The sequence below is a fragment of the Bos indicus x Bos taurus genome, chromosome 1 (assembly GCF_003369695.1).
Source record: "Bos indicus x Bos taurus breed Angus x Brahman F1 hybrid chromosome 1, Bos_hybrid_MaternalHap_v2.0, whole genome shotgun sequence".
In the NCBI taxonomy this organism is placed as follows: domain Eukaryota; kingdom Metazoa; phylum Chordata; class Mammalia; order Artiodactyla; family Bovidae; genus Bos; species Bos indicus x Bos taurus.
In genome coordinates this window covers 65545992-65568226 of record NC_040076.1, presented here as the reverse complement: position 1 = coordinate 65568226, position 22235 = coordinate 65545992, and the positions used below count along the sequence as shown (strand labels likewise).

At 35.8% G+C, this 22235-nt stretch overlaps 1 protein-coding gene across 1 annotated transcript in view; it reads right to left on the bottom strand.

Annotated features, from left to right (window-relative positions):
* Positions 1 to 22235, bottom strand: part of STXBP5L (syntaxin binding protein 5 like) — a 306548-nt gene that overhangs the window by 108981 nt on the left and 175332 nt on the right. The window contains 4 exon segments of the mRNA XM_027531120.1: positions 11518 to 11643; positions 12331 to 12500; positions 14248 to 14465; positions 20098 to 20138. Of these exon segments, the coding sequence (XP_027386921.1) occupies positions 11518 to 11643; positions 12331 to 12500; positions 14248 to 14465; positions 20098 to 20138 (555 nt within the window).

Genomic DNA, 22235 nt, shown 5'->3' with positions numbered 1-22235 from the left:
GTAAAATAGATGGTAAAATTGGCAGAAAAGGATGTTAAAAGTGCTTTGGAAAATATTCCAGATATTCAAGAAGGTTGAGGAAAACATGATTGTGGAAAATACATTTCTTATTCAGAATATTCACAGAACTCCCAGTAATAATAAGATAATTTGATTTAAAAAGTAGGCAAAAGATATAAACAGATGTTTCACATGTTAAACAACATGCACAAATGTGAAAATAGCACTTGAAAGATGCCAACCATAATTAGATACCAGGAATACGTAAATTAAAACCACAATTAGATACCACCGAACCCATCAGAGTAGATAAAACTGAAAAGATCAACACTATGCACTGTTGACAGGTAGGTGGTAAAACCAAAACCCTCATACATTCTCAGAGAAATGCAAAATGATATAACCTCTTTATAAAACAGTTTATTCTGTCTCATAAATATATACTTATCACATGACTGAGAAATTCTGCTCTTATTTACCCATGAAAATACAAATAAATGTTACATAAGGACTTTTACTTGAATGCTAATAGTAGATTTATTCTTTATAGTCCCAAACTGGAAAAAACTCACATTTCCATCAATGGTTAATAGATACAACACATTTTTTTATATCCATATAATGGAATATTATGCAGAAATGAAAATGAACAAGTCACAAATATTATTAATAACACAGATAAATCACAAAAACATTATGCTAAGTGGAAGAAAACAAAATAATTTATGCTTCTATTTATATAAAATTATAATATATTTAAAAATATGGTGACAGAAAGCAAATCAGTGGTTTTACAGGGCCAAGTAGTGACAGGTAATAAAAGGGCACAAGGGAACTTTTGAAGTGATGAATAGTGTTTATAAAATTAGTCTGTTGGTGTTTACATTACTTACACTGTCATGTATATTTGTCAAAACTCATATTGCATACTTGGTAAAATTTTTTTTCATAAATGTTGATACCTCCATACAGTTTTTAATATTAATAAATATTTAATTAAATTACTACCAAAATAGACCTGTGTGCTTCCTGACCCAGCGGCCAGTCAATCCACATTTCGAGGGCATCATCTCCAACCTAGTGTCACAGTCCTAGCCCTGAACTGGTGAGGCCAGAAAATGCAGCCAAACCAGAGTGAGAACTCTTAACTCACCAGCCTGAACTCGAGGAAGCCATAGGCCATTGCTATGAACGATGCAACAATGACTATCCTTTATGATTTAGTTTCACTCAAATAGAGTATATTTAGGCGATAAATTTCTAGAAATAAAATTACTCACTTATGTGAAAAACACTGTATATTTTACTCTTTAATTCAAGCATAACACACATAAATTGAACACTTAGTTATCACAAAGTGAACCTCATGTAATTATCACTACATCAAGAAATAGAATATTACCAGCAGTTGACTTGTGCTTCTCCTGATTATTACTTCTATCTCCCCAAATCTGACTTCTTATACCGAAAGTCAGTTTTACTTGTTGATAAGTGTTTCACTTTTTTCTAATATTATAGTTACATGTAAATGAAGTTCATTTTCATTGCTAGAGAAATTAATACAATTTATTCAGTCTACTCCAGTCATTTGTAGTTTGGGGATATTATAATACTGCCATCACAAATAATGCTACTGTCTTGATTTATTTATTTTTAATTGAAAGAAAATTGCTTTACAGTATTGCATTTGTTTCTACCAAAAGTCAACATGAATCAGCCATAGGTTCACCCATGTCCCCTCACACTTGAACATCCCTCTCACCCCTCTCCCCATCTCACCCCTCTAGGTTGTTATTGAGCCCCAGTTTGAGTTCCCTGAGTCATACAGCAAATTTCCACCGGCTATCTATTTTATTTACAGTAATGTATGTTTCCATGTTGCTCTCTCTATACCTCTCCTTCCCACCACCAGCTGTGACCATACATCTGTTCTCAGTCTGTCTCCACTGCTGCCCTGCAAATAGGTTCATCAGTACCATCTTCCTAGATCCATATATATGTTTTAGTATACAACTGTTTTTCTCTTTCTGACTTTCTTCACTCTGTATAATAGGCTCTAGGTTCACCCACCTCACTAGGACTGACCCAAATGTGTTCCTTTTTATGGCTGAGTAACATTCCATTGCCTTGGAACTGAATAGAGATCATTTTGTCATTTTTGAGACTTTACCCAAGAACTGAATTTCGATACTTTTGTTGACTATGAGGGCTACTCCATTTCTTCTAAGGGATTCTTGCCCACAGTAGTAGATATAATGGTCATCTGAGTTAAATTTGCCCATTCCAGTCCATTTTAAATCACTGATTCCTAAAATGTTGATGTTCACTCTTGCATCTCCTATTTTACCACTTCCAATTTACCTTGATTCATGGACCTAACATTCCAGGTTCCTATGCAATATTATTCTTTACAGCATTGGACTTTATTTCCATCACCAGTCACATCAACAACTGGGCACTGTTTTTCCTTTGGCTCTATCTCTTCATTCTTTCTGGAGTTACTTCTCCACTCATCTCCAGCAGCATATGGGACACCTACCAACCTGGGGAGTTCATCTTTCAGTGTCTTATCTTTTTGCCTTTTCATACTGTTTATGGGGTTTTTAAGGCAAGAATACTGAAGTTGTTTGCCATTCCCTTCTCCAGGGTACCACATTTTGTCAGACCTCTCCACCAGAATGATCTCTGTTCCTTTCCAAGCCAAATCATTCATTAACACAGTAATCCAAGTCTATGCCTCAACCAGTAATGCTGAAGAAGCTGAAATTGAGTGGTTCTATGAACCTTTCTAGGTCTAGTTCTAGACCTTCTGGATCTAACACCCCAAAAAGATGTCCTTTTCATTACAGGGGACTGGAATGCAAAAGTAGGAAGTCAAGAAATACCTGGAGTAACACACAAGTTTGACCCTGGAGTCCAAAATGAAGTAGGGCAAAGGCTAACAGAGTTTTGTCAAGAGAATCCACTGGTCATAGCAAACACCCTCTTCCAACAACACAAAAGAAGACTCTACACATGGACATCACCAGATGGTCAACACCAAAATCAGATGGATTATATTCTTTGCAACCAAAGATGGAGAAGCTCTATACAGTCAGCAAAAACAAGATCAGGAGCTGACTGTGCTCAGATCATGAATTCCTTATTGCAAAATTCAGACTTAAACCGAAGAAAGTAGGAAAAACCACTAGACCATTTTGACCTAATCAAATCCCTTACAATTATTCAGTGGAAGTGACAAATAAATTTAAGGGATTAGATCTGATAGACAGAGTCCCTGAACTGTGGACAGAGGTTCATGACATTGTAGAGAAGGCAGTGATCAAGACCATCCCCAAGAAAAAGAAATACAAAAAGGCAAAATGGTTGTCTGAGGAGCCTTGACAAATAGCTGAGAAAAGAAGAGAAGATAAAGGCAAAGGAGAAAAGGAAAGATATACCCATTTGAATGCATAGTTCCAAAGAACAGCAAGGAGAGATAAGAAAGCCTTCCTCAGTGATCAATGAAAAGAAATAGAGGAAAACAATAGAATGGGAAAGACTACAGATCTCTTGATGGGCACAATATATGACAGAAATGGTATGCAGAAGATATTAAAAGAGGTGGTAAGAATACAAAGAAGACTGTATAAAAGAGATCTTCACGACCCAGATAATCACGAATGTGTGATCATTCCCACACACCTAGAGCCAGACATCCTGGAATGTGAAGTAAGGTGGGCCTTAGGAAGCATCACTACGAAAAAAGCTAGTGGAGGTGATGGAATTCCAGTTGAGCTATTTCAAATTCTAAAAGATAATGCTGTGAAACTGCTGCACTCAATATGTCAGCAAATTTGGAAAACTCAGCAGTGGCCACAGGACTGGAAAAGGTCAGTTTTCATTACAATCCCAAAAAAAGGAAATGCAAAAGAATGCTCAGACTACCGCACAATTGCACTCATCTCACACGCTAGCAAAGTAATGTTCAAAATTCTCCAAGCCAGGCTTCAACAGTATATGAACCATGAACTTCCAGATGTTCAAGCTGGTTTTAGAAAAGGCAGAGGAACCAGAGATCAAATTGCCAACATCTACTGGATCATTGAAAAAGCAAGAGAGTTCTAGAAAAACATCTATTTCTGCTTTGCTGACTATGCCAAAGCCTTTGACTGTGTGGATCACAATAAACTGTGGAAAATTCTGAAAGTGATGGGAATACCAGACCACCTGACCTACCTCTTGAGAAACCTATATGCAGGTCAGGAAGCAACTGTTAGAACTGGACATGGAACAACAGACTGGTTCCAAATAGGAAAAGGAGTACATCAGGGCTGTATATTGTAACCCTGCTTATTTAACTTATACGCAGAGTACATCGTGAGAAACGCTGTGCTGAAGGAAGCACAAGCTGGAATCAAGATTGCTGGGAGAAACATCAATAACTTCAGATACGCAGATGACACCACCCTTATGGCAGAAAGTGAGGAAGAACTAAAGAGCCTCTTGATGAAAGTGAAAGAGGAGAGTGAAAAAGTTGGCTTAAAGCTCAGCATTCAGAAAACTAAGATCATGGCATCTGGTCCCATCACTTCATGGTAAATAGATGGGGAAACAGTGTCAGACTTTATTGTTTTGGGCTCCAAAATCACTGCAGATGGTGATTGCAGCCATGAAATTAAAAGACACTTGCTCCTTGGAAGGAAAGTTATGACCAACCTAGATAGCATATTAAAAAGCAGAGACATTACTTTGCCCACAAAGGTCTGTCTCATCAAGGCTGTGGTTTTTCCAGTGGTCATGTATGGATGTGAGAGTTGGACTACAAAGGAAGCTGAGTGCCGAAGAATTGATGCTTTTGAACTGTGGTGTTGGAGAAGACTCTCGAGAGTCCCTTGGACTGCAAGGAGATCCAACCAATCAATCCTAAAGGAGATCAGTCCTGAGTTCATTGGAGGGACTAATGTTGAAGCTGAAACTCCAATACTTTGGCCACCTGATGCGGAGAGCTGACTCATTTGAAAAGACCCTGATGCTGGGAAAGATTGAGGGCAGGAGGAGAAGGGGACGACAGAGGATGAGATGATTGGATGGCATCACCGACACAATGGACATGGGTTTAGGTGGACTCCAGGAGTTGGTGATGGACAGGGATGTCTGGCATACTGCGGTTCATGCCGTCGCAAAGAGTCAGACACGATTGAGCGACTGAACTGAACTAATGAGACTGGATGCCATGCCATATCATGCATGATATGGACTTATAATTTTTACTTAATGCACTTTTCAAGTTTTTATTTTGTAAGTTTTAACATTTTTAAGTTCAAGTATAGTCACTTTACAATATTGTATTAGTTTCAGCATGGTGATTTGGGTTTTTGTAGATTATATTCCATCATAGGTTATTATAAGATACTGTATATAATTCCAAGTGGTATACAGCAAGAACCTTGATGCGTATCTATTTTATGTATAGTAGTTGGGTTTGTTAATCCCATTCTCCTAATTTGATCCTCCCTCTTCCTGGTACCCTTTGGCAACCATACACTTGCTTTCTATTGTTATGAGTCTTTTTTGTATATAGATTCATTTGTATTTTTTTTTAGATTCCAGAACATTAAGGGTATCATATATATTTGTCTTTCTCTAACTTATTTCACTAAGCATAATATTCTCTAGGCTCATCCATACTGCTGCAAATGGCAATATTTCATTCTTTTTTATGGCTGAGTAATATCCCATGGTATATCTGTACCACATCTTCTCAAGTCAGTCCTCTACTGACAGGCATTTGAGTGGCTTCCATGTGTTGGCTATTGTAAACAGTGCTGCTATCAACACTGTTGTGCAAGTATCTTTACAAAGTAGAGTTTTCACTGTTTCTGCATACATCCTCAGGAGTGGAGTTACTGGGTCATGTGGTAGTTCTACTTTTAGTTTTCTAAGAAACCTCCATACAACACTCAATAGCAACAGCACCAATTTACATTCTCACCAATAGTGTAAAAGGATTCTCTTTTCTCCACATCTCCTCCAACATCAGTGTGGATTTTTTTTTTTATGAAAGGCATTCTGACTAGGATGAGGTGCTACCTCATTGTGGTTTTGATTTGCATTTCTCTAAAGATCAACGGCACCCCACTCCAGTACTCTTGCCTGGAAAATCCCATGGATGGAGGAGCCTGGTAGGTAGGCTGCAGTCCATGGGGTCGCTAAGAATCAGACACGACTAAGCGACTTCACTTTCACGCATTGGAGAAGGAAATGGCAACCCACTCCAATGTTCTTGCCTGGAGAATCCCAGGGACGGGGGAGCCTGTTGGGCTGCCGTCTATGGGGTCGCACAGAGTCAGACACGACTGAAGTGACTTAGCAGCAGCAGCAGCAAAGATCAACAGTGTTGAGCATCTTTTCATATGCCTGTTAGCTATCTGTATGTCTTCTTTGGAAAAATATCTTTTTAGATCTTCCCATCTTTATAAATTGGATTCTTTGTTTGTTTGTTTTTTAGTTTATGAGTTGTTTGTACATTTTGGATATTAACCCTTTGTCAGAGGCATAGTATGCAAATATTTTCTCCCATTATATAGGGTGTCTTTCATTATTTTGATGGTTCTCTTTCCTATGCAAAAGCTTTTACATTTGCTTTGATTGCTTTTGCCCTGGGAAACTAAACAAAGAAAACATTGCTACAATTTATGTCAAAGAAAGTTTTGCCTATGTTCACTTCTAGGAATTTAATGGTGTCATAAACTAACATTTAGGTATTTTAAACTTGTTAAGTTTATTTTTGTATGTGGTGTGAAGGAATGTTCTATTTCATTGTTTTACATGTAGCTGTTCAGCTTTCCCAACACCACTTGCTGAAGAAACTGTCTTTTCTCTTGTATATTCTTGCCTCCTTTGTCATAGATTGAGTGTGAAGTCACTCAGTTGTGTCCAACTCTTTGTGACCCCATGGACTTAGCCCACTGGGCTCCTCTGTCCGTGGAATTTTTTAGGCAAGAGTACTGGAGTGGGTTGCCACCTCCTTCTCCAGGGGATCTTCCTGACCCAGGGATTGAACCTGGGTCTCCTGCATTGTAGGCAGATGCTTTACCATCTGAGCCACCATGGAAGCCCTGTCATAGATTAATTGACCACAAATGCAAGGGTTTATTTCTGAGCTCTCTATTGTGTTCCATTGTTCTATATGTCTGTTTTTGAGTTAATACCACACTGAGTTGATCACGGTAGCTTTATAGTATAGTATAGAAACCAGAAGCATTATGCTTTGATTTTTTTCCCCCCCTCAGGAGTGCTTTGGCAATTATGGGTCTCTTCTGGTTCCATATAAATCTTAGGATTATTTATCTTAGTTCTTTGAAGAATATCATTGATATTTTAGTAGGGATTGCATTAAATCTGTAGACTGTTCTGGGCAGTATGACCGTTTTTAAAAATAATTCTTCCAATCCAAGAGCATAGAGTATCTTTCTGTTTTTCTGAATCATCTTCAATTTTCTCTCTCAATGTTTTATACTTTCAGCATCTAGGTATTTCACCTCTTCGGTTATGTTTAGTCCTTAGGTATTTTATTTTTTAATGCAATTTTAAATGGGAACTTTTTCTTTTACTTTCTCTGATATTTAATTATTAGTGTATACAAATGCAACAAATTTCTGTATATTAATCTTGTATCCTATGACCCTGCTGAATACATTTGTTCTAATAGTTTGGGGCTGTATATTTTACATAGAGTATCGTATCAGTGCAAATAGTGGCAGTTTTAACTCTCCCCTTTCAATCTGGATACCTTTTCTTTCTCATCTGATTGCCGTGGCTAGGACTTCCAATCCTACATTGAATAGAAATGGTGAGAGTGGGTAACCTTGTCTTCTCCCTGAATTTAATGGGAAGGCTTTTAGCTTTTCACCATTAAGTATTATGCTGGCTATGGGTTTGTCATAAATGGGCTTTATGTCATTGACATATATTCCCTCTATACCACTTTGAGAGTTTTTATCATAGATGAATATTGAATTTTGTCAAATGCTTTTTCTGTATAGAGATGATCATGTGGGTTTTGTCTTTCCTTTTGTTAATGTGGTATATAGTACAGATTGAGTTGTGTATATTGAACCATCCTATGACTCTGGAATGAATTCAGCGTGATCATAGTGCTTGATCCTTTTTATGTATTGCTGGATTTGGTATGCTGACAGTTTGTCGAGGATTTTTGCACCTATAGTCATCAAAAAGATTGGCCTATGACTTTTTGTTTCGTAGTGTTTTTGGCTGGTTTTGGTATTGGGGTGATGGTGGCTTCATAGAATGAATTTGGGAGCATTCCTTCCTCTTCAGTTTTTTTTAGAACAGTTTCAGAAGGACAGAAACAAGTTCTTCTTTGTAATTTTGCTAGAATTCCCTATTAAAGCCATCCCGTCCTGAACTTCTTCTGCAGGGAGTTGTTTTTATTATTATAACTACAGATTCTACTTCACTTCTGGTGCTCAGTCTGTTCAAATTATGTATCTTCTTGATTTAGTTTTGGCAGCCAGTCTCCTTGCAGCCAAGATGGCTTGTTTCCTTTATGTAGGGCTGGGATTTCCAGTCTGTGGCTTGACCTGCTCACTCCGCAAGGGATGTGTCTATGCATGCAGACCTTTTCATCCTTTCAGATCCCAAGGTGGAGGTCCCAACCCTTTGACTTTTTTCCACCCTACATAGTTATATGGAAATCTTTCTTGCACTTTTGTTGTATAGGACTACTTTGGTCAGTCTCCAGTTCCATGAGACTTGTTCCACATGTAGGTAAATTTTTGAGTTGTTTCCGGGGGTGAGGTGAGCTCTAACCCTTCTACTCTGCCATCTTGATCCAGTCCCTTTTCAAGTTTTGACGTCATTATGTTGGCCGCATAAGATGAGATGTATGCCACTTTTTCTTTCACAAGTTCTCAGAAAGAAAATAAATACTGTTGTTACTTATTTCTTAAAACTTTGGTGGAATTTACATGGATGCCTGAAGTGTTTTGGCAGTTGAGAGTGTTCACGAGGCAGATGTCCAAGCTTTCTCAAAGCCTACAAGTATAGGCTCTTTAGAGGCTTTGGAGTGACTGTCACCCCCATCCCCAGTTACTGAACAAGGGAAACATGCTCTCTGACTTATTTATTCTAACAGCTTTCAGCAATTTGCCTGAACCTAGGAATATACCTTCATAGCTCTTAATTTTGGCATCCCCTTGCTTTGCAGGTCAATCTCTCAAATAGGGAACCCTGAAAATGGTTTGAGCTCAGCCATCTTCCATAGTAACCATGTGGGTTAGAGGATGAGCATATATTCTGGCCATACCAAACAATTAGCATTATAGCTGTCCCACACTACCTTCCTTTCCTCCCCTCATCCCTGGGCTGTTCCTGCCAGCTTTCCTATCAAAGGATTTTTCAGTCAAGAGCAAACTCCCAATATCTATATTCACATACATCTTTTACACACACCCCTAAACCTCTAAGAACACAAAATTGTTTTCAGGTCATTGCCCTTTCAGCTGGCTTCAAGTTCTCTTGGAGCTCATGAGACTTAATTTAGGGGCAGACTGGATATATAGAAACAGCGCTATATATATGCACGTGTGCTAAGTCATTTCAATTGTGTCTGACTCTTTGAGACCCTATGGACTGTAGCCTGTCAGGCTCCTCTGTCCATGGGATTCTTCAGGCAAGAATACCGGAGTGGGTTGCCATGCTCTTCTCCAGGGGATCTTCCCAACCCAGAAATTGAACCTGTGTATCTTTTGTCTTCTTCATTGTCAGGAGGGTTCTTTACCACTAGCACCACTTGGGAAGCCCAATGCATGTGTGTGTATATAGGTATATAAATGTATTAATTTGAAAAAAGATGATTCCAAATTAGAAGGGAAAGATGAAATATTCAGTAAGTGGTATTGGCATAACTCCTAGTCATCAGGTAAGAAATAAAGTGTAATTCCTATTTCATGTCTCATACCAAAATAAACTCTGGATAAAGACTTAAATATATTAAAGCAAAAAATATATAAGACAGTATACTTCATGATCTTGAAGTGAGAAAGGCTTTTTTAAGTATGACACAAAACCCAGAGCCAGAAAAGAAAAAAAAAAAAAAAAACAGAATTAATTAAATATTTTTAAAATTTTTGCTTGAAATAAAAATCCTAATCAAAATCATAAACAAAACCAAGGAAAAATATCTGTAGGTTTCATCACAGAGAAAGCTAACTTCCTTACTACGTAAACATTTTTCACAAATCTACAAAAAAAATGATAAATCTGCAAAAAAAATGGACAAAGAATATACACAGAAATGTCACTAGAGAAAAAAAGATGTTTGGTTTCATTTAAGATACAAGGAAAGTGCTTATATTATAATAATAAACTTCCTTTTACTTAACAAAATGACATTTGGTTATACACTGCTGTTAGAAAGGTTGTAGGGAATCAGGTATCCTCAAACACTGCTGATGGGAATGGAATTTGGTACAATGTTTATGCAGGGTACAAACTAGGAATAAGAATTAATTAGAACTAAATTAGTGCTTAAATGGAATACAATCCAACTGTCAAAGACAGGATGTCTGATTGGATTATCCTGTCTGAGCTTTCTATACTATCTATAGCTTAGTCAGTCAGAGAAATAAATAATACTTTCTGGAGGATGAAAACATCATTTAGAACCTCAAATTATCTCTATAATAGTTGTGTGTGTTACACACACAAACACACACATATATAGTGGTATAGAATGTTCAATAAAACAAAACCAAAAGGCAAACCTAAGTTATATGATGACAGTATAATGTGACCCAAACCCAAGACAAATGATAAGCTAGTTATCAAGCACATTTTTTTTAAATTGGAGGATAATTGCTTCACCATGTTGTATTGGCTTCTGCCATACAACAACTTGAATCAGCCATAGGTATACATATGTCTCCTCCCCCTTGAACCTCCTCCCACTCTCTAACCCCATCCCACCCCTCTACATTATTACAGAGCACCGGCTGTCACACATATTTAAAGTAACTATATTCAACATGTTCAAGGAAATAGAAGAGTGATAAGTTAAGAAGATAACAGAAAAGTTTAAAAAGAACCAAGTGGAAGATCTAGAGCTAAAAAAGAACTGAAATTCAACTCCATGGGTGAATCTACCATTAGATTAGATACCACTGAAGAACTGGTGAACTTTTAAAGAGAAGTCAGAAGAAAGTATCCAAAATGAAACACAAAGAGTGAAAGGATAGAAAACACAAAACAAATAAAAATGTATGAATGTGATAATATCTTAACAGCCTCCCAACACTAAAAGTGGAGAGAGATACTAGTGCAAGTTTGACATCAAGAAAGAACATTTAACCACAATTTATGTTTAAATTACTATTTTCTTATACAATTTTCAACCTAATAAAAATCTAAGCAAGGGTTTCTTTCCACTTTTAGGACTTAAGTATTTTAAAAGAAACATTTAATGTATCAAACATATTAGATAAATTATATAAATTAGAATGTTTAACTACTTACATTCCATACGCCGAGCTCACAGCAAGGCTAGTAATCTGCTGTGGAGGTTCACCATCCACCCACACCAACTGAATAACAAGTTCTGCTTGATATCCTGGAGGCATCCGCACCGGTCGTGTCTTAACACTAGAAAAACAGAAAAAATAATTGCATCATATATAGTTCAAATACATATGCTCATGCTTATTTTCAGAATTCATAACAATAATCTTCCTACAGAAATATACCATACCAGGCACTGAGGACATTATGCAGGTAAACAATATGTTCTAGCTTTCTCAAAATACGCCAAGCCACTTGTGATTTCTTAACCTTTCCTTGAAGTAGCTTTTCAGTCAGTCAGATCTAGAACTTCACTGGACTTCATGAGTTCCTTTTCTCTTTTGATAGTAGTATTTTAAATTATTTTTATTATTTAATTATTTTTCTTACACAATATTTGTTACATATGGGTAAGTTATAATGCATGACAATAAGAACTATGACCATTAATCTACAACCCAACTTGAGTTCAACATATTCAAAACCTGAATTCCTGTTCTTGCTCTCTAAATTTGCTCCACCTGTAGCCTTCTCTATCAAAGCTGTGTTTTCTTTAGGGTCCTTCAGGGAAGGAAATGTATTAATTATTAATGAAGAATAAAAATACTGGGCTCTTTTCATAGATAGTCCTTAAAAAGACCAAGGTACCTCTTGGTGGACTGTAGACCACTTGACAACCACTTAATAAAAGAGGATATTTCATTTGCCAAGTTTCAAAGAATTACACAATTAACATGTAAAGTTATTTTAAAATTTGGCAGCAACTCTTACTTGAGGCATGGGATACTGTCCTTTGTTACTCCTTCACTAGCCACAGTGTTAGTGCTCCCAGAAAGACTCCTTGAAGGAAGCTGGGATGAAAGATCTGGAAATGGAGGACTTGTTTCTGGTTCTGGGGTAATAATATCTTCAATATCATACTGCAGTCGTACCTCTAATGACTTAAAAAAAGAAAAATCAAGTTTTGATTTAGTCTAGGTTGTCATAATAATAATAATGATGATCATATTAAAATATCTGGCATTTTTTGGTAATTATTATTTGTTCAGATTAACTAGTTCAATTTCAATAGTAGAGATACCCTAAACTGAATTAAATAGTAAATTACATAAAATATTCAATGGCATTCACAAAAAATGTAAAATGTGTTTAATTCTTTAGAATTATAAGAAAAATACCGGTGGAGATAAATTTTCTATATAATAAATATTCCTTAAGATAAAGTATAAATTACAATTCCACATATGATAAAATAAAAGGAGAAATTGGTCTGGTTAGTCCAATGAAAGAAACTAAATTGGATGTGAATGTGTATTTACATACACACAACACCCTTAAAAATTGTTATTTGTACAAAACTTTTTAGCTTTAAAAAATTCATTCAATCCTGACTTTGAATGAATTCAGTATAATTTTCCAAAATAAACTGCATATTTTATTAGTTTAGTTCTTATATAATTTCATTAGCTTGGTCAGAATTGCTTAATGAGAAAAATATAATTTAAATTGGAATAAAAAGGTAATCCAAAACCCTTTCTTTAAAGCTAAGAATGTTTAAAAATTTTGACTACATTCAATGCTTCAAAAAAATCAATTTTATAACACAAACATTGTCTTTCATTGTAAAAATAAGCATTTTTGACATTGAAAACAATTGCTTAAAAAAAATAAAATTATGGAGTACTGAATACAGCAATATTATCCAAATTATTTTCATAATTATCTTAACACTTAAATCCTCTGGTGGCAATAACAATTATCAAGTGCATACTACACTTAGATACTGTGTTAATGACTACATAATATCACAAAACCCTATGAAAATGGCATTACAATTTCTAGTTTATCACTACTTTCTATTTTTCTATTTTATTTATATAGGAAATTATATGAGTGATGAAGCTGAGTCTTTACCCAGACTATACTACTGACTAATGGGGTCTTGTGACTGTTTAGCCACACAGGTATTCACTGGTAAAGCCAGAATTAAAAGCTAGGCTTATCTGACTCCAATGTCTGGGATTTAACTACTATACTCTAAGAGCCATGTTTAATTTTATTCCCTAAGGTAAAAGCAGTTATATTTAGGCCTTTAATAGAAAGTCTTTATTTTCTGATAAAATGGAGTGGGTAGAAAAGACCCATTATACACAGGTGCCTTTATTTAGATTTAACCTATCCCTTAAGAGCATCATTATTTTGAATAATTAAACTATTTCATTATGTTTAAAAATTAATATGAGGTAAAGCAGCCCCATAATTATTTCCACCCTATAAAAAATGTTGCTATTTAAAAGATCAAAGTAATCTTACTGTAGTTGATAGTCATTTATGGCAGTTAATTGACAAAAAGGACAACCTAAAAAATTTAACAAAGATATAGGATAAAACTTGCATTAATTTGACATTTATACATAAAATAAATCAATGACTGTCTATATAAAACCTATAGGCATAGTCTATCCTATTTAATAATACTAAATTTTGATAGCCAATTTTGTCATTTTAAACCAAATTATTTTTTAACATAGTAAGTAACAAAAACAATTACAAATTCTATGAATTGGATAACTGACCAAATACTGTACTCTTGATGGCTTAAAACCATACCAAGCACTAGTCAGAATCTATGATAATTGTTTTCTTTTAATAACTTGAAGTGTAAAAGTTAATTTTTAAATGACTTACCACTATTTCTGTTGTAATTTCATGTCTGCTGAATTTATAAATTATGACATATGCAGAGACTCCTGATACACAGAATATTCTGCTCTCTGGACACCAGTAGATCATCTGAATGGCATATGGGTCTTCCTCTACAATCTCACATGTTTGTTTTCCTTCTCCTACCTTCTGTTTTTCAAACACTTTTGAAGTTTTTAGCTTGTATAGCATCTGCAGAGTTACTATAAGATATTGAATCATAGTTATCTTCTAATTTGCACTTAATTCTTTCATTTGTTGAAGCCTTTTCAATATATCTGTTACATCACAAAAATTAAAATCCAAGTAAACAAAATTAACTACATTTTAACGAGGAATTATTCAGTTATGCTCTCATATCAGTACTGTTTAGCTGGAGAAAGACTATAGGGAAAAAAATAAACATTTACTGAACATATATTGTATACCAAAGAGCATGTAGGACTTTATGTGCATTGTCTCATGTGTTCCTCAGAAAAGTCCCGTGAAGTATTTCTATCTTGTTTGTTGATAAAATACTTGAGCTCAGGAAGTTTATAATGAAACTACTGAATCTACTTCTTTCCCAAGATTGAGAAGTCCTTTCTTAAAAAAATTTTAATTGAAGTATAATTGCTTTGCAGAATTTTGTTCTTTTCTATCAAACCTTAACATGAATCAGCCATTGGTATACATATATCCCCTCCCTTTTGAACTTCCCTCCCGTCTCCCTCCCCATCCCACCCCTCTAGGTTGATACAGAGTTCCTGGTTGAGTTTCCTGAGCCATACAGCAAACTCCCCTTGGCGATCTATTTTACATATGGTAATGTAAGTTTCCTTGTTACTCTTTCCATACTTCTTTTTATCACTGTTTTCCCTTTTGATTGTTGGATGATGCTACTCAAGAGTTTATTCCTCTCAACAAATTTTTAGACATTCTTTCAGATGTGAAATACTTGTAATTTACCAGTTAGCAATATTGAGAATGATCTAGATTATTTTAGAAAGGTCATTTCTGAGTGGCTCTGTGTTAGGAAACAGTCAGTTATAATTTCTAAAAAGTCTGGTCTGTGAATTGTTTTCAGGAATATTTACTTGGAGGAATATATCTCCATTTTAGAACTGGATGATAGATCCACAATATTAAGATCTCTGATCTTAAAAAGGATTCTTGAGAAAATTTCTAAAAATCTGGGAGTTCCTGCCAAAAGTGCACAATCTGAAACAATCATGAGAAACATTAGTCAGATTCAAAATGAAAGAGATTATACAAAAGAACTGGCCTGAACTAAAAATGCCAATCATGAAATACTTAGTAACCATGCCAGACTAAAGAAAACTCTAGACTACTAAAATCCAACAAATAATCTGAGATTTTCTTTTTTTTTTTTAGTCTTTTAGATTCCTTTTATTTATTTTTTAATTATTTTTTTAAATTTTATTTTATTTTTAAACTTTATATAATTAGTTTTGCAATTTTCTTTTACTAAATGAGATATTATTGGAACAATTGGCTAAACTGAGTAAGATCTGGAAGTTAGATAATAGCATTATATTAATATTAAACTCCTGATTTTGATAACTATAATTTCATTTCATAAAACAGTGCCCTTGTTTGTAAGAAATACACACTGAAGTATTTAGGGGAGCATGTACTGTTAAGAAGAACATCATATTTGTAGCTTGCTCTCAAATGGTTACAAAAAGCTATGTACATGTATATGTTTGTGTGTGTATGTGTGTAAGAAAATGGAGGCAAAAGAGAAAGGGTGCGAGCAAGTGCTAGATTGAGAGCATGCATATGGTAGAAGGGTGGGTGAAGGGAACACATGTATACACTGAAATTTGGGTAATCTTGCTGAAGGCTCTATAACACTTCATAGTACATTTTTGTGATTTTTCTGTTAGCTTGATATGACATGGAAATAATAAAGAATACTACAGACATAATTATTTGACTTTGAGTTAACCAACAGAGATTATCCTAAGTAGCCCCAAAAGAATCTGGTGAGCCCTTTAAAAGAGGGACTGAAGTTAGAGACACATTCCTTTGAAGAAACAAATCACATGAGTTTTAAAGCTGCAAGAAAATGAATTCTGCCAACAATTACATGAGCTTAGAAGAGAACTCTGAGCTGCAGACTAGCCAACACCTCAACTGTAGTCTCTTAGACGTGAGCAAAGAACCCAAATAACCTGACCCAGATTCATGACACAGAAACTGTGAAGCAATTTATGGGTATTGTTTTAAACTGCTAACTTGTGGTAATTTGCTGTGTTCAGTCAGTCAGTCATGTCCAACTCTTTGCGACCCCACGGCAGGCCTCCCTGTCCCTTACCATCTCCTGGAGCTGGCTCAAACTCATGTCCATTGAGTCGGCATGCCATCCAACCATCTCGTCTCTCTGTCGTCTCCTTCTTCTCCTGCCTTCAATCTTTCCCAGCAACAGGGTCTTTTCTAATGAGTCAGCTCTTAGAATCAGGTGGCCAAAGTATTGGAGCTTCAGTATCAGTCCTTCCAGTGAATATTAAGGATTGATTTCCTTTAGGATTGATTGATCTCCTTGCTGTCCAAGGGACTCTCAAGAGTCTTCTCCAACACCACAGTTCAAAAGCATCAATTCTTTGGCATTCATACTTTTTATAGTTCCACTCTCACATCCACATATAACTACTAGAAAAACCATAGCTTTGACTAGACAGACCTTTGTCAGCAATGTCTCTGCTGTTTAATATACTATCTAGTTTTGTCATAGCGTTTCTTCCAAGGAGCAAGTGTCTTTTAATTTCATGGCTGTAGTCACCATCTGCAGTGACTTGGAGCCCAAGAAAATAAAGTCTGTCACTGTTTCCATTGTTTCCCCATCTATTTGCCATGAAGCGATGGGACTGGTTTTTTGAATGTTGAGTTTTAAGCTAGTTTTTTCACTTTTCTCTTTCACTTTCATCATCACTTTCCTCTTTCACTTAGTTTCGCTTCATTTTCTCTCATAAGGGTGGTATCATCTGTATATCTGAGGTTATTGATATTTCGCTCACAATCTTTATTCCAGCTTATGCTTCATCCAACCCGGCATTTTGTGTGATGCACTCTGTATATAAGTTAAATAAGCATGGTGACAATATACAGCCTTTGTACTGCTTTCCCAATTTGGAACCAGTCTATTGTTGCATGTCCAGTTCTAACTGATGCTTCTTGACCTGCATACAGATTTCTCAGGAGGCAGGTAAGGTGATCTGGTATCCCCATCTCTTGAAGAGTTTCCCACAGTTTGTTGTGATCCACACAGTCAAAGGCTTCAGCGTAGTCAATAAGACAGAAGTAGATGTTTCTCTGCAGTTCTCATGCTTTTTCTATGCTCCAACAGATGTTGGCAATTTGATCTCTGGTTCCTCTGCCTTTTTTAAATCCAGCTTGAACATCTGGGAGTTCACGGTTCACTTAGTGTTGAAGCCTGACTTGGAGAATTTTGAGTATTACTTTGCTAGTGTGTAAAATGAGTGCAATTGTGCCATAGTTTGAACATTCTTTGGCATTGCCTTTCTTTAGGATTGGAATGAAAACTGACCTTTTCCAGTCCTGCGGCCACTGCTGAGTTTTCTAAATTTGCTGGCATACTGAGTGCAGCATTTTCACAGCATCATCTTTAGGGTTTGAAATAGCTCAATTGGAATTCCATTATCTCCATCTGCTTTATTCGTAGTGATGATGCTTCATAAAGCCGACTTGACTTCTCACTCCAGAATGTCTGGTTCTAGGTGAGTGAACTAGATCACATCATCATGGTTGTCTGGGTCATGAAGATCTTTTTTGTATAGTTCTTCTGTGTATTCTTGCCACCTCTTCTTAATATCTTCTGCTTTTGTTAGGTCCATATCATTTTTGTCATTAATTGTGCCCATCTTTGCATGGAATGTTCCCTTGGTATCTCTAATTTTCTTGAAGAGATCTCTAGTCTTTCCCATTCTGTCATTTTCCTCTATTTCTTTGCATTGATCACTGAGGAAGGCTTTCTTATCTCTCCTTGCTTACTCAGCAACTGAAGATGAATACAGCTGATCTTTGAACAATACAGGTTTGAAATGCATGGGTCCAGTTATTCTCATATTATTTTCAGTAGTAAATAGTACAGTACTACACAATCTGAGGATGACTGAATCACAGATACAGAGGAACACTGTATGTGAGAGCCAACTATAAATTATGCCCCAGCTGTAAGTTATGGGTAGAGGGTTGACTGTGTAGAGGGTTGGTATAACCAATCTGACTGACTCCCATGTTGTTCAAGGGTCAACAGTACACATATCTATTCAAATTAAATATAACTTCATTTCCTGTACTGGACCCTATCCCACAAAATTGGCAAACTAACTGATATTTCTCCAATAACAGCCACTGGTTTGAAGATATGCTGTTATAATGGATTACAGTAAAAATATTAAACATGTTGCAAACTTTTGCAACATATGTTCTGAGTGTAATAAAAATACTTTATTTAGAAATTAACTTCCTAAAATATTATCATGTATGCGTTCAGGGTGGCATGCACTTAAGTCATTAGAGTGTTAAATTGTCTTCTCACATTTTAAAAGATAAGGAGTAACTTTGAGGTGGTATGAAATGAGCAAAGATATCACTGTGCAATTAATTGTGTTCATGGAACAAACTCAGATTTACATGAAAAGGTTCATCAAAATAAAAAATCTGTCATCCTTTGGAATTTCTCCTTGAAACTGTTCTTTATTGTGAGGTCAGAAAGAGGCCTCAGAATTCATGGTTTTAAATCTTTCAATAATTTTCCTTTGCTGATTGTTTTGTTCCACTGCTAAAGGACTCTAGCTTGCAGACTAAGACTGTCATTAATATTCAACTTTCTTCCCTCTGCTTTTCTGTTTATCACAGTCTTTCTCAGTTTACTTCTATAGCTTAAGGTATCACTTTAATGCTGCTTCTTCATTACATACCATTTTTGACTGTTCTTCCTAACTGATGGACATTTTTACTTGAATTTCCTGGTGTTCCAACAAAACCCAAACCTCCAAAACTCTCCTGTATTCTTATTTCCAAAGAGTTACCTCCATCTTGATGATTACTCATCTCACAAAGTTAAGAGACATTACTCACTTATTCTCTCCTCCTAGTCCTATCAAAATCTTATCTTCCAAAATTCACACTAGATGTTACCCCATTAAAATACCTTCCTGAATCTACCTGGTTCAAATAAATCTCCTGTTTCCAATATCAAACAGAACTTGGGTTGTACTACATTTAGAGTTCTTACCATATTGTTTGCCCTATAAATGTTCTGAAGGGTATGTTATGGGTATAGTCAAGTCTTAAATATTTTTGCACGTCCTTCAACGTTGAGCAGATTACTTTCTATCCTTAAATTATGTAATTCTCAAGATTTCAAAAGAAAATTTACATTTATCAAATTATTTCCTTTGATTCTCAGGCACTTGGTAGACAAGCAGCAAAGGAAAAAAAAAGACTAGTAGGATGAAAGCACTTTTCCAAGACCACAGCGTGAAGAAGTGAAGGAAATTCCTTGGGCAGAGTTACTCGGACATATGAATAATTAGGTACATTTTTTCAGTGTACCTTACCTCTTATAAATATAATAGGTTGCTAATAAAGAGTGATTTCAGTTCTTTCCTATATCATAGAAAAAAAGTAAAGTGGAAATAATACTTTAAACTGATTTAGTATTACAGGAAATGCATTTTGGTAACACAACCATATGTGTATGCTAAATATGTTATCTAAAAAGTTAACTGTCCAAACTAAAAAGTGGTAAATGGCTATGAGTAAATACTAACCAAGTTTTTTTCTATAATAGAAGGAAAAACTTACTTGCAGATGCATCCCAAAACTTGATTGATCCATCTGCATGCCTAGATAAGAAATAAATTAGCATTAAGTATGGTCAATTAAAAAATCATAATTGTTCAAACTGTATAAAAACTTGAATTACTATTAGTGACCCCATGGACTGTAGCCTGCCTCTGTCCATGGGATTCTCCAAGCAAGAATACTGGTGTGGATAGCCTATCCCTTCTCCAGGGAATCTTCTAGACCCACGGATCACATTCAGGTCTCCTGCATTGCATGTGGATTCTTTACCACTGAGCCACAGAGTATAGAATACTTCCCAATGCATTTCATGAGGTCAGGTGTATCCTGACACCAAAGCCAGGGAGAAGTATGGCAAGAAATTAAAATGACAGACCAATACCCCTTGAGCATAGATGTAAGAAAAAAAAAAAAAAACCTGTCAACAAAATATTAGCAAATCTAATTTAAAAAGCATAAGGATAATATATCATAAAACTAAGTGTGGTTTATCCCAGAAATGCGATGCCAGTTAAACATTCTTAAAAATCAATCACCATATATATTTCTTTATACTGTCAGATTGAAAAAGGAAAACCATTATCATCTCAATAAACAAAGAAAAAGCACCTGAATTTAAAGTGATTCACCACCACTACAGTGTTACAGGATTCTGTTTTTGTCTATGTATTTACTTTCACCAGAGAGCTTTATATTTTCATATGCTTTCATTTTGTTGTCTAACGTTCATTCAACTCAAAGGACTCCCTTTAGCAATCCTTGTGAAGCAAGTGTACTGCTAATAAATGGTTTCAGTTCTTGTTTATCTTAGTGAAAGTGAAAGTTGCTCAGTCGTGTCTGACTCTTTGTGACCCCATAGACTATACAGTCCATGGAATTCTCCAGGCCAGAATACTGGAGTGGGTAGCCTTTCCCTTCTCCAAGGTAGCTTCCTGACCCAGGAATTGAACCAGGGTCTCCTGCATTGCAGGTAGATTCTTTACCAACTAAGCTATCAGGGAAGCCCTCTGTTTATCTTGGAAGGCCTTTATTTCTCCTTCATTTTTGAAGTACAGTTTCCCAGATACAGTGTTCATGGCTGTTTTTTCTTTTATTCTTAATGCACTTTAAATATATCATCCTACTCCCTTCTAGCCTATATATGTCTGCTGAGAAATCCAATGATAATCTCATGTAAGTTTTTGTACACATAATGAGTAGCTTTTCTGTTGCTGCTTTTAAGACTGTCTTTGTCAATTTGTTTATAATGTCTCAGTGTTGTCCACCTTGCGTTCATCCTCACTAGAGTATTCTGATACATATCCAATGAATATGGAAGTCCATTTACTTCCTCAGATTTGAGAAGTTTTTAGCCAACGTTTTTCAAATAATTCCTCTGTCCCATTCTTTTAACTTTATCCCTCTCACTCAGTATTTCTTATGGTCTGTCTTCAAGTTTGCTGGTTCTTTCTTCTGATTAAATCTGCTATTGATCCCCTTCAGTAAAATCTTCAATTCAGTCATTATATTCTTTCACTTAAAACTTTATTTCTGGTTCTTTTAATAGTTTCTCTCTCTCTGTTAATATTTTAATTTCACTCATGCATCATTTTCATTATTTTGTTTAGATGTCTGCCTGTGTTCTCTGGTCATGCATTGAGTTTCTTTGAGACAGTTATTTTGAATTGTCATGTAATCACAGATATCAAATTCTTTAGGGTCAGTTTCTAGACATGTTTTTTGTTCCTTTGATTGGGCTGTGTTTGCCTATTTTTTTATGTGCCTTGTTATTTTATGTTGTGAATTTAGCATTTGAAAATACAGCCACTTGTTATCAACTGGCTTTATACAGGGGAAGACCTTCACCAAGCTCTTTGGGGTCTCTCAAAACTTCAGTAGGGATGCATCTTCTCTGGGATTGTGTGTATAATTTCCAAACTATAGAGGTTTGCTGGTTTCTTTTTCAGGAGCTTGCACTCTCTTGCTCCATCTATTATGTCTGTAGTACTGCAAGTTTCTTGGCATTTCAACAAGCCACTGAGCTCTCTCTTGTTTTCTGTGGATACCCAGGCATCCAGATTCCATCAGTATTCTGACTGAGGGGAGATAAAAAATAGTCTCTTTGGAAGTCCCTTGAAAAGCAGGAACACTGGATACAC